This window comes from Strigops habroptila, chromosome 1 (genome assembly GCF_004027225.2).
Source record: "Strigops habroptila isolate Jane chromosome 1, bStrHab1.2.pri, whole genome shotgun sequence".
Taxonomy (NCBI): Eukaryota; Metazoa; Chordata; class Aves; order Psittaciformes; family Psittacidae; genus Strigops; species Strigops habroptila.
The window spans coordinates 150,785,354-150,798,509 of record NC_044277.2 but is presented as its reverse complement, the minus strand read 5'-3'; the positions used below and the strand labels follow the sequence as shown (position 1 = coordinate 150,798,509).

The 13,156-nt window shown below is 40.6% G+C and overlaps 1 protein-coding gene across 1 annotated transcript in view; it reads left to right on the top strand.

Annotated features, from left to right (window-relative positions):
• The window catches only part of POU6F2 (POU class 6 homeobox 2), a 302,801-nt gene that overhangs the window by 113,902 nt on the left and 175,743 nt on the right, over positions 1-13,156 (top strand). Inside the window, exons 3-4 of the mRNA XM_030487466.1 lie at positions 10,733-10,824; positions 11,747-11,975. Of these exons, the coding sequence (XP_030343326.1) occupies positions 10,733-10,824; positions 11,747-11,975 (321 nt within the window). The remainder of the gene's footprint in view (positions 1-10,732; positions 10,825-11,746; positions 11,976-13,156) is intronic.

Genomic DNA, 13,156 nt, shown 5'->3' with positions numbered 1-13,156 from the left:
AATCTGCTTAGTGTGTTACCATCTCTATAATCAACAGGCCCTACAGAATAGCAAAGGGAACAGTCTGAGTGATGGTTAATAGAATGACTGATGGTGACCAGAACTTTACTCTGTGTGAGATGAAAAGAGCTGCTGAAGGTCTCACAGGCATTCTGTGATCGTTAGGCATTAAGCCTAAATCTTGCTTTTGCCAGATTAGCACTTGAGCTTTCTTTTCTTTATGGCAGCTATAAGGAACAGTTCTTGGAAGTGTTGGCTGTTTGAAACCAAAACTGGCTGTGTTTTGCCAGTTTTGTGTGTCCTCAAAGCTGGGAGACTAAAAGAAGACATTAAGAAGGCAAAGGCTGGGAGTATGGACAAAGAAGTTCAAATCTGTTTGTCTCTGTGCACCTCTAGACAGTGTCTTATATTTCAGAAATATAGCTAGATTCTACGAAAGGGTTGCATGGGTCAAAATCAGGTGGTAGAACTCTTCCCAAAACACAGAATAGTTAAAAAATGTTTTCTTTAAAACCATTTTCAGAAGGAATCAGTGATTACTTTTTGCCCAACTCCAAATTATGTTTAGTAGGCACGTACACATAGTCTGAGATCTGACATAATCCTCAAAATAAATAATATGACAAATGGAAGCTGATGCTGGTTTTGCGTTGTTGTGTAATGGAGTTAGAATAATGACAGGACAATAATATAATAGAATTCTGCAAAGCCCTCACTCTACTTGACTTTAAGTGGAAGTAAAATCTTAGAAATGAGAGGACAATAAAATAATGCTTTGTAAAAAGGATAAAAGAATAATGTTACCTAAGTCTATTAGTGACATAACACACTATGAATGCACTTAAATTAATAGCATCTTTTACCAGTAGATATTTTTCAGCTACTGTAATGCTGAAAAAATAAGCAGAACAATAATATAAAAATGAAAAGGATGTAGGAAAGTAATTTGTTTTAAAATATGTATCTATATATAGAGGCATACATATATATATGAACACAAGCATTCTCGTGGTTAGAAGCAGATTGTGTATCCCGTATGGTTTAATCCTGTTAGGGTATATCGCAGTGCCCTCTCTCACTCTCTGAAGCAAGTTGCCTGCCACTCGGTATTTTGGCAAGGCTACGTCTTATGTGTTGCTTCTTTTTACATCTTTTCTTTCCTGCATGACATGTTGTTACAAAGAGGTCTGCCATGACAAGGCATTACTAACCAGATCTTTCATGCAGTATGTCCTGGGATATATGCCTGCTACATGTAGAGCTCTTTTAACCTGTGCTATATTCTTAAACCTTTCCTAGAGAACTAATCCAACACATGTGAAATCCGGTGTGAGTTTGACTCACATAGAGGCAAGATAAACATATTCATGGAATCACAGGATGATTTGGGTTGGGAGGGACCTTAAAGCTCATCCAGTTCCAGCCCCCTGCCACAGGCAGGGACACCTTCCACTAGAGCAGGTTGCTCCAAGCCCCTGTGTCCAACCTGGCCTTGAACACTGCCAGGGATGGGGCAGCCACAGCTTCTCTGGGCACCCTGTGCCAGCGCCTCAGCACCCTCACAGGGAAGAACTTCTGCCTCAGAGCTCATCTCAATCTCCCCTCTGGCAGGTTAAAGCCATTCCCCTTGTCCTGTCCCTACAGGCCCTTGTCCAAAGCCCCTCTCCAGGTTTCCTGGAGCCCCTTTAGGCCCTGGAGCTGCTCTAAGGTCTCCCCTTCAGGAGCCTTCTCTTCTCCAGGCTGGGTCAGCCCCAAGGAGCAGTATCCAAATGTTTATAAACCACTTGGTGATTTCCCCGCAGATCTGTTTTAGGGTATTTTGATTTTGCAAAAGACCATCTTAGTGGTTGCTGCAGAGTGTTTCGCTATCATTATCTGGTAAATAGCTGCTCACATTTGGGAGGCAGGCAGGATGGTAGTGCTGACTACTAGTTCTTCAAGTCCTTTTTGTATTTTTAGCTTTTGATCTACAGAGGAGGGAGTAAATGGAAGTGTGGGGCTGGAGGGGGAAAGGGGGGACACTAGAAGCCCTTGTTATGTGTTTTAAACTTGGTTTAGAGATGGTCAGGCTTGACATAGCTTGCAAGGCCTGGCCGGCACACTGAATGCTCTTTAAAAACAGATAAATTTAAAGTGTTTGGGAACTCCTAGCAAAAGCTCCTTGTAAATAGTCACCACATTTGATTTCAGACAATAATAAAGAGACAGAAGTTAATGCAGTTCAGGATTTTCAAGATCTGGAGGCATGCATAGTATGAGTTTCTGCAGCTCCCAGCCAACACTTTCATTTGAGATAATGGCTCACCCTGCTGAGCCACATCATGAGAACTTGCTGCAGGTATCAAACAGCACAGGCTGCTTGTGAAGGGGGAGGGCTGTTGAATTTTTGTAGCTAGGTATTTCTGAAGGTACATGTGCAGCTAAATAGGTTTATAATGTAGACTTAGCAGTTTTGTGATTTAGTCTGATCTAGGAACGTGGTCTCCTGCATACAGAGTTGTTACGGTTTCCTCCTGGATATCTTGCCTGGACTCCTACAGTACACTGCTCTGTGGGATGGCTCTTTCAGGAGCCTCAATAAAGTCTGAACCACTGAACAACCTGTAATGAGACACTTTATGGAGCTGCCCCACAGGGCTGTGTAAAGACCACAGCAGAGACTGTGAAATTGTTAAAGACACCACAGGGATGGAACCAGACAGTGAACTCAGTAGCAAGAGTGATAAACCACTGTTGCTTGACCATACTTGCTGGTCAGGATGCTCTAGTAGGAGTTTACATATCTTGTGGAGTGCGTTTTGCTGAATGCTGGCTCTGCTGAAGATCTAAGTACCAGGTGCTTTTACTGGGTTTAATGGAATGCTTCCTCCCTTAGCTGGATATTTCCCACTCACTGAACCAGGTGATTTGAATCCCTAAACAGGCTCTCATAGGACTGGTAGGACACTAGGTTCAGCCGTTCCCCACCTTACAGCTTTTTCTTTCCAGTCCCTGGAAGGTACAAAAGCTGGGAGTTCCATTTCTGTCATCAGCCACCTACCTGTGCCCTATCCTTTGTAAGTAAGTCTATCAGTGTAACTTGTAAAAAGCAAAAGATGTCAGACATGCTACCCTTCGCTTCCACCCAGAAGCCTGAATTACTGTGCCCCAGAGGCTGTCCACATGTATTGTCTGGCTTTCAGTACCTGCAGTGCCGGCAGCCGAGCCCATAACATGTAAATTGTGCAAGGTTCCCCAGGCTAACAGCAATTGTGTCTCATTATGAGATATCATTATAGGCTACCTTATTTTGGGGAGGGTACAGGAGTCAGGTGGAGAGCGTGAGTGTTAGGAATTGGGCTTTTGGTGGAAAGCTTGCCATCTACCCTGTTAGGAATAAAAGCACATGCAGAGATAAAAGCTGTAAAACCAGGAAGAAATCTTAGCTATAAAGATGGAAACTGTAGCAGTTGTTCCAAAATAGATGTTCTTTAATGTGCTCACTCTTTGGCATTTAGTAAGCTTCCAGGGATGGAAAGAAAGCAAAGTTTAATTTAGAGAAGCCTCCTGCCCTTCTTAGCTAGGGATCAGCTGCCCAACATGAAATAATAATGCATTCAACTGTCCATCTTCTGGTAAGTAACCTTTATCATCATTGCATTCACCAGCACTAACAGTAAACAGTGAGTATGAAATGTTGTATGAATTCAAGGAAAACTGATAGGGTCTTTGTGACCTTAATGTGATTATATTTGTGCTAATGCATACAGTAGGAAAGAAACTAGAACTCTCAATATGAAGGGTCCAATTCATAAAAAATGTATGTACCATTAACAAGGGATTTTTATGCACTGTACTTAGGGGGTGAAGAAAAGTAGAATGAGTCTATTTTGAATAAAGAACACACTTTTGCAATTATATCCCTTCACCTTTCCTGCAGTAGTGATGCTTCTTTTCTCACATGAGGTATCTGAAGTGGAAGAATAGTCATATAGGCACCAATAAGCAAAATATTTCACTTGGGGAGAAGAGAAGGAAGAAAAATAAGACAATGAAAGAGGAGAAAAAGTAAACATGGGAAAGAAGAAAATTGGAGACAGTTGGGAGAGCTGGGGTTTTGTGTTATCTGTGGTTTTTGTGCCTTGGTCTGATAGTTCTTTTGTTTGGTGGTAAATATAACTGGTGGTTGCCCAGGAGAAGTTCTCTGTAACCTAAATCACTTTAGCAGCCTGATTTTCATGATGAACAGTCATGGAGTTTTAATGCTGCCAGTCCTGAGCCAGAAAGATGCAGGTGGATAAATAGAAGCCAGTCTGTGCATACAGGTAGTGAGGACAGTGATTCCTTACAAGTCTTGCAGGAGAAGATCCTTCAGGAGCAAATATCCCCAGTGACCAGGCAAAGGAGAGATTTTGTGCTCTACTGGCAGAATGGCTGTGAGCTCTGCAGTGATTGTGGTAGCTTTGCAGTAGCAACTGTGTGACAGTTTCATATTAATATATAACTGTGAGGTTTTACTTACTTCAGTACTGAATGATCCAGTCAGTAAAGCGAATCTGCTCTATTCATTCTGCTGTCTAATTCAATCCATTTTGCATGCAGGATGTTTAGCTTTTCTGTACAGGATATTGCATTGACACATACGTCAATATGACAGATCGATACGGCATTTTCTTATCACACCACAAACATTTTTGAAGGTAAACTAGAAGGTTTTTGTACATAGGTAGGGGAAAATGAAGAGTGACAGTTGTGTAAGTTGAGACAATCTGACATTGTAGAAGATAAGCGCAGTACTTCCATATTGTGCTAAAATGATAGGACAGTAAAATGATGATATCAACATTGTTAGGTTTCAGAGTTAACAGGTGCCCATGGTAATTCTGCACACACCCAGCTCTCTTGTCACTTGCTTTGCTTTATGAGGCTGAAATTGCTGCCTAAAAGGGAAAAGCTTAGAACCTGAAGTAGAGGTCAGCAGTGAAAGGTGAATTGCTTAATGATCTATGGGATAACCTGATGCTTAGGGAAGTTTCATACAATCCAGGTGAGTGAATTGCATGCCACCTCTTGGTCTTGGATTGGAAGAAGACATCTGACTACTCAAATTAAATATGAGAAGTCCAAAGTTAAATTCATACCTTTCAGCAGGCAAATCATTATTCTCATTTAATTTCTGAGCTGGATTTTCTTTGCTGAGGTCCCAGGAACATCTCCTCTGATAACTGTAGGATAATACCAATGTAAAACAGACTCAGCATAAAATCTCAATTTTCTTTCCTGCAAGTATTGTAAAATTTAGGTGTGTTTGTGAATTTCTGTGTAGCAATCTGATTGCTAAGGTTTGATGAGGTGATATGGAAAGGCTTCCCACCTACATGTCCAACATCCTAGGCAGCAGGATAATGAAAATAGGGAATTAGGAGCCACAATATGGTGCTCTGTGGCAGAATGAGGATTGTTTGGAGTGAATGTCACATTTTTTCATTATCAGCCCCATCTTTTTCTTTCAGCTATTAAATTCTGTTCAGCAAGATTGCTCTTGGTACAATTGCCAACAATTAAGGGTTTGTTTAATGAAGAGCTGAGTTACTTTAATCGGAGATGATGGCCTTTCCACACACCATACCCGATAATTTGAATATTATCAGTCAGTCTATTTAATTTCTTTTAAAAAAGTTATCTTTTTTTCTCCTCATAATATGGCTTACGATCTAAATGCAGCTCTATTGCATGCTCAGAATGGGAGTTTATTAGTTTTAAAAATGTAAGACTTTTTTTTCTCATAGGCAGTATTTTCACTTTAATGATTTCATTCTTAAAGCTCTATCTTTAATGCGAGTTGATTCAGTGAGTAAGAGAAAAGTCTGCTCTTGATTTCTTATTGTTACAGTTACTGAGAGATAAATACAAGTAATTTAATGTCACATTGTGGAGCTGGATCTAAGGATTTTAATACGAACTGTTGCTTGAAATGCCGTGTTCTTTTATTAATGTTGATTCATTTGAAATATTTGCTTAAATGGGTATCTCAGAAGGATTTACATATTCTTCAGATTACTGAAAATCTAGTATTACTAAATTTGATCTTGCTTGTTTTTCAAAGCATTGAATACTGAAGAGTAGTAGCCCAGCATCTCCCTGGTTCTGATACAAATGCGAGATGCATTGAATTCATTCTTGAGGATAATGAGGAAGTTATTTATGTCTAGGTCATCTGCTGAGGCTAGTCCTGTGCTGTGGTTTGAGCACTGGCTTTGATGAGCTTTGGTGTACGGTTTGGGAAGAGATGGCAGTGTGCATCATGCCTTTCGGCAGGCACACACACACATCAGCGGATGAAGCAGGAGATCCAGGACAGAGGTGGATGTATGTTTAGCGCACTCCATCATATATCCTGCATTGCTCTTCAGTATGGTCACACTTACCAGTCAGCTGCAGGTTCCCTGTGAGCACCAGACACCGGGAGAGGCAAGGACCATGAGGATGGGAGGTGCATCCGAGCACAGGGTGCTGGGGAGCATGTGCAGGCTCACTTTACCAGATCTGCTGGTAGCCCTGGAGCAGCCACCCAAGGAGTCACAGCTGTATATTCTGACCCATGTGTAACTACAGCTGAGGAGATCTAGGTGCCTAAATGGTGCTGGTTTGAGAATCCAGGTCTGAGTCCCTCTGTCCGTTAGTTATCAAGTGGGGATTAGAGCATTCCCTCCTTTGTGGGGCACTGGGAAATGAAGACTTTAGAACTGAATTACCTGTTGTCTTGCTGAAGATGTGTAAGAAACAAAAAGGAAGCAAACTGTGGAAAGCCTGTTTATAACCAGTGCGTTTACAGCTGTAATTTTGTAAGAGGCTCGGAGGCCTTGGGATGTGGAATTTTTTTTCCTTCTGATGTTTCTCTTGTGGTTTCTTATTTTTAAACCAGGTATTGTTCAACAAGGTTTTTCGCTTGGTTTTGGGGATTTTTTTCTTTTTGATAAGGGGAGAAGGAGGTTGCCTTTGTTTTTACTTGGCTTTATCTTAAATAGTATTTTATTTCAAGAGGGTTATTTTACAACGTTTACAGTGCACTTCAATTTTTTATTGTGTCATGCCCTTCCAGCCCCTTGGTGGGATGAGGGGTGAGTGTATGTATTATATAATGTATAATTAATTTATGATGAATCACGTATGATGAATACTGCTTATTAAATATTAAAGCCTTGTCTACAGTCATGGCCGTACCTTGGCAGTAACACTCCTGCCTGTTCATATGGTACCACTGAGCAAACTCATAGACTTAGGCTGTTGCGGCAGTGCTCAGTTGTAAGAGAACTCTTAGCTGCATGCCTAGGCAAATGGTGTTAAGGAGAATTACTTCTCTTTCCAGGGTAGGTGCCTTGTTACTGCCTTCTCCCTGCCCCTTGTGTGCCAGTAGTTGGAGGTATGAGGAGAGTAGAACCTCTGCAAAGGTTGAGAGAACAGAGAAGGTGCTGCAGGTAGCTCTCCAGCTCCATAGGGGCTGCTTTGAGTCCTGGTTCCTGGCTGCTGTACCCCTCACTGGTAGAAAGCTGAGCAGCATCGGAGGGTAGCCTAATGGGAGGTAATAGTCTGCATCTGGACTAGTGGAAAATCTAGGCTAGATTTTGACAGGCCATTTTTAGTAGTGAGGACTGGAATGTGGGCAGGGGAATAATTTACCTGCAGAGGTCATTCCAGCATCTGGAACTAATGAACTCCCAAACAAAGGCGGTAAAACAGAGACGAAAAACAACGCAAGGGATTGTGCACTGCCAGGTTAGGGGAATGGTCTTACTGAAGGTATTTTTCCAAATTATAGCAATGAGTCTGTGAATCAGAAATAGTAGCTGTGACACAGCTCTCCCGACTCCTCAGATCCTCTGAAATCGGGAATCCACATGGTCAACATTATAAGGAAAAGTAACCTTCTATCAGTGTTTTGTGCTCTGCTTTGCCTTCCCGGGAACTTTGACCTATGTGTCCCACCGGAGATACTGTACAGCAAGGACCAAATGCTGTCACTGTGTGTGAGGCAACAGAACTTAACCCTGAAATCCTGGCTTCGCTGTGCTTACCACCAGCCCAGCAGGAAGGTTTTCCTGTGTGCTTTGAAGAAAATCTTGGCTCTTGAGTAGCTGTTATAGCAGGTGGATTAGCAGGGGCATGAGAGGAAAGGTGAGAATCTCAGCCTGAGAATACGGCATGCATAATTTCAGACAGGGTGCCATGTAAGACCACATTCATGGACGTGGAAGTGTGTGCTGTTTTGCCTGCATCATGTGGAAAGTGAGCTAGGAGCAGCAGGCAGAAGATTCAAGCTCTGAAATAAAAAGATGCATCATCTGCACTGAGTGACCATATGCAAGGAATGTAATCCTAAGTGATTCCAATTAGTGCAATGCGAAAGGAAGGGAGCATAATTAACTTTGGCTTCATGGTCCTTGTACTACATACAGGTTGTGAGATGAAACACTGCAAAATCCTTAGGGTCCAGATAACAGAAAACAGTGCTTCTTAGGATAGCTGCACCATGCAAAAATAAATATTAAAGGCATGTTTCTTCAGAACTTATTTATTTTCTGAAAGCTGGAGCTATGGTAATTGCAATTAAATCTAATTCCAGTGAGTATTTGACTTCAGTTTTGTTCTTCTCCCAAAGCTTTTGTAGGACAATTTAATGATGTGGCAGATTATCAAGAGCTTTTTTTAATATTAATTAAATAACACACAAAGACAAAATTCTCAGCCCTTAAAATTGCATAAATAAAATTGACTTATAAGATTTGATCTTAAAGGGGAATGATGTATTCATTGGTATTGAGCCTTTGATCTAATATCACTTTATGCATATAGAGAAGATTAAAAAACCCCATAACAATGTGTGGAAATTACCAAAGGTAAAATTGTGTTTAGTAACATAGCGCTATATTTTGTGTAGAAGGAACCCGTACTGAAGAAAACCTCTTTTTGGTCTTAGGGATGGCAGCAGCACGAGGGTTGTCATGTGTCTGAAAGAACCAGTTTTCACTGAATCTCATGCATCTAGCTACATTTCTTTCTTTTCAAGTAACTCGGATGAGTAAATTGCACAGTAAAAAATAAGTGAGTGTTCTCTTTTTGCACACTGTTAGGCAATTGTTGGAGTCCTCACCGGTTATGGTGGGTCAGCTTATCATTATTAAATGGCAGTGGTCATTAAAATGCCAAACATATTTTTATAGAATTCACTTTATAAAATGTCAGCAAGTCTGTATGTTTTTATTAGTTCCAAATCAAATCTTTCAGTGGGCTCTTTGTAAGTATTCCCAAAGCAATGTCCATTTCTGGCTTTTTGAGAGCACACAAAAATATTACAAATTAATCAGATTTTCAGGTTTCTGCATAACAACTCTGCACATTTATTGTTTAATCCTATTCTAAAATGCTGTTATGATTGACACCTTGGTGTAGAGTAGAAGTCAATTGAATAATATGTAGCAGTCAATTTTATTTGTACCTTAATGTGCTGAAGGTTTTTTGGTGGGGTTTTTTTCCACATTTCCATTATTTATAAGTCTGTCCCCTTGGAGAATATCTAGAAGAATTTGTTTTAAATGAGCTGATAATACCCTCTTTAAAATTTATAAGTATGACAGAATCGTATCCTTTTTCCTCACCGCGCCAGAGTGTGCCAATAAACTGGTTCTGAATTACCTTGCACTTGCTTTTCATAGGATAAACATTGGAAAAGAGCATCTCATTAAGGCTTACTTAAAACAGAATTTCAACCGCTCATCAGAAACCACTAACAGAACAGGAGCTATCGTACCGACCAGGAAACCTGATGCCATTGCCAGGGTTTTCTTTTCAAGAGACCACAGCACTCTTGCAGCTTCTTTTGATACTTGCTGTCATTCTTTCAGCTTCAAAGATAAATGTGGGCCTGAACGTGCCTGAAAAACTTGTGAATCGATGCGAGTCCTTCACCCGGAGGAAATGGAGGATTGGGACGTAGTTTTGAAAACATCTTGGTGCTTTCTTACAACCGATAGGACCTTTTCCTTTCTCTTTTTCCTTCTCTTTTTCCCTTCCAAATCCGTATTGCAGACTTCAGCAAAATCTGGTAGGGCTGGACTGTGTTCGGTGCTTAGCAAGTCATTAGTGCCCAGCATATAGTTCGATTGCTGGGTATTGATCACCTCAGTAAATGCTGGAAATCCTTGGTTTCACAGAATTTTGCTCGCCCCCCACATGCAATTTAGCAAACAAGCTGTCATTTGGAAGCGTACCTGGTTTCAGTTTTCATAGTGCCTTTTTAATGCGCTTCGTACAGCCTTTGCTGCCTCAGTAACTGACAAAAGAAAAGACTTTATTAAGATACGAAGTAGATATGACCTGATTGTTTTTCAGATAATTTTTGCTTTCAGAAATTAGAATGGCTGATGCTCACCTAAGCGTAAAAAATGCAGTTCCCACACGCGCAGAGTGCTCATGTACTGTATGTAAATTGATGTATAATGCAACCCACATTAGCTGGGTTGATGATAGCTTCAGTTTCACTGCTGTCAGATTTTTGTAGCTCCTTGAATGAGTTGGCTGGTCTGAATGAATGTTAGCATAATTTATGCAGCTGATAAGTGATTTGAGTGCTTGAGTTATTGATAAAGCACTTTAACATATCATTTTCAGCTTGATGTTATGTGACATCAGAGTAGAAGGTAATGTGGCAGTCCCCAGGCTTGATATTAAAGTCAATCTGCTCTTTGGATTTCAGAGGCCAGAGGAAACACAGTGCTGCCTGACACGAGCCCAGCAGACCAGCACCAACCCAGTCAGTCCCATCCTGCATTCCCTGTTGGGCCTCAGGTCAGTATCTTTCCTTTCAACTAATCGAGACCTGCAATATGATGAAAAGTAAATAACTGCAATTGATCATCTTTGATCTGTGTAGTGTAGGAAAGCTGTTTCTGTTTGGCTTCATTTAGTGTTACAAAAAAGGAGCATGTATGTATTGTCTGTGTTTTTAAAGTTACTCATTTGGAGATATCAGCTTTTTATATCTTTTTCTGAACTAAAACCTAGGCAGTTTTTCATATTTAGGAGGTTAAATTGTTTCAATTTCCTATATAAATTATTTTTTAAATACACGTCATAATTTAATATTAAAAAGCTTGTGCAATTTTAATGGAACCTATTGGCTCTGACAGTTCTGCCTGTCACACACAGCTCCTGCAGTAAAAAAGGCATTTCATTATCTTTAATGCCAGCTATTTATTTTCTTTACAGCAAAACATAGGCAAAATAGTATGGCACTGGATAACATTTTAAAACATTTCCCGTATCACTTCACAATTTTATCCAAGTTCAGCCATACTCTGAGGGGATATACTCAATGTTCTTCCACTTCCCAGGGCAATCTTGGTCCACATAGCTTCTGGTAATTGTTACTGTCAGTATACAATTGGGAAAATTTGGGAAACGTTTGCATTTAGGTACTTGTAAGGCCTTCTTGTGGTCATAAATTATCTTCAGTGCACGTGTAATGAATTTACCAGTCCAGATTCAACCAGGATTGCTACCATGCTACATGACTGTAAGCTTACAGCTTCAGCCTGTCAACTTTGTCAAAACTTTGTGTTGGTGAAAATGTGTGCTTTAAGATACTGGAAGCAGTATCTTATGTATGTCTGTAATGGAACACCAACTGATCCCAAACCAAAGGACTTACAGGTGTGTAATACCAAGCCATGCACAGTAAAATAGGCTCGCTATGTGTGTTTTGTTACAGCCACTCCTGACAGCCCAACAGTTAGCCTCAGCAGTAGCGGGGGTGATGCCAGGAGGCACTCCAGCCCTGAATCAGCCGATCCTTATTCCTTTCAACATGGCTGGGCAGCTGGGGGGCCAACAAGGACTCGTCCTAACTCTACCCACCGCGAATCTCACCAACATCCAAGGGCTGGTAGCAGCAGCTGCAGCAGGAGGCATCATGACTTTGCCATTGCAAAATCTACAAGGTAGGGCATGTTTGTCATTTCTCTAATAGGCTCCTTTGCCTGTTTGTTTCACGGCATCTCTGTCTTTTAAACCAAGCGATCTCTTTTTGCAATGAAATGTTGTTCTTGATGAGTATTGAAAGTTAATACTTGGATTGTTTTTGAGTACTTGAGAGATGTTTGCATTTTTATAAACAAAGATTGGAAGTTGGGTCTTAGATTCCATGGATCAGTAAAGTGCTTGAATGATTCATTAGGCTTTTCTGTCATCAGTGATCAATGTTCCCTACTTACAGTTTACTTTAAAATTTCAAATGACAGCATGAAGACAAGTATTCTGTTTCACCACTGCTGATTAGGGTAGCTAAATGAATAGGGGCAACTAAAACCACAGTATTGCATGAAAATCACTTAACCCCCCCACCCTTTTATTTTGAAATCAGTGTTTTCTCAGCTGCCATCAGTGCTCTGGATATGTATTCTCTTTCTTGCTGTGGGAGGTCTGCTTTATCAGTAAGATTCTGCCAGCCCCATCCAAGCTTTTGAGGGAGTTACATGACTCCAAGGTCACAAGCAAAAACTTCATCTCTGTATGTACCCTCCCCATTGTCTGAGCTGTACCATGTTTGCAACAGTTCTACCCTAAGATATCTGCTGCATTCTCCCTGTGGTCTAAAATCAGACTGAAAAGCAGTTCTGTGAGATCCCTGTTCTTCCCTAGTATTCTCTGCTGTTCAGTGCATCTAGCATTGTTAGAAACAGTACTCAATCCAAACACATATAAAATATAGATGTATTTATTTACTACTCTGGACTATGTTGATTGCATGTATTTATTTGCTACTCTGAATTATGTTGATTGCTTCTCAGAAAGCAATTGCTACTGAACTGAACAAAGTGTAGCAAGGTAAGTATTAGCCAGTATCTTACAATAGAATGGCACAGCTTTAGTGGAAGATGATGATAAGGAAGTGATTGACCAGTGTGCAAGTGGTAAAGGTGTGAGCGGGAAGTACCAAAATAAAGCTTTAGCCTTTTCAATGTATTTATTTATTATTATTTCTTGCTGATGTAAGTGTCTTCCTTGAATGGAATGAATGCTCTGCACTGTGCCCTACGTACTTTTTAGTTCTTAAACTCTGGTGGATACTCATTACCAGATGAATTGTTTGAAGCACCAAATCCTACAGGTTGTGAAACAG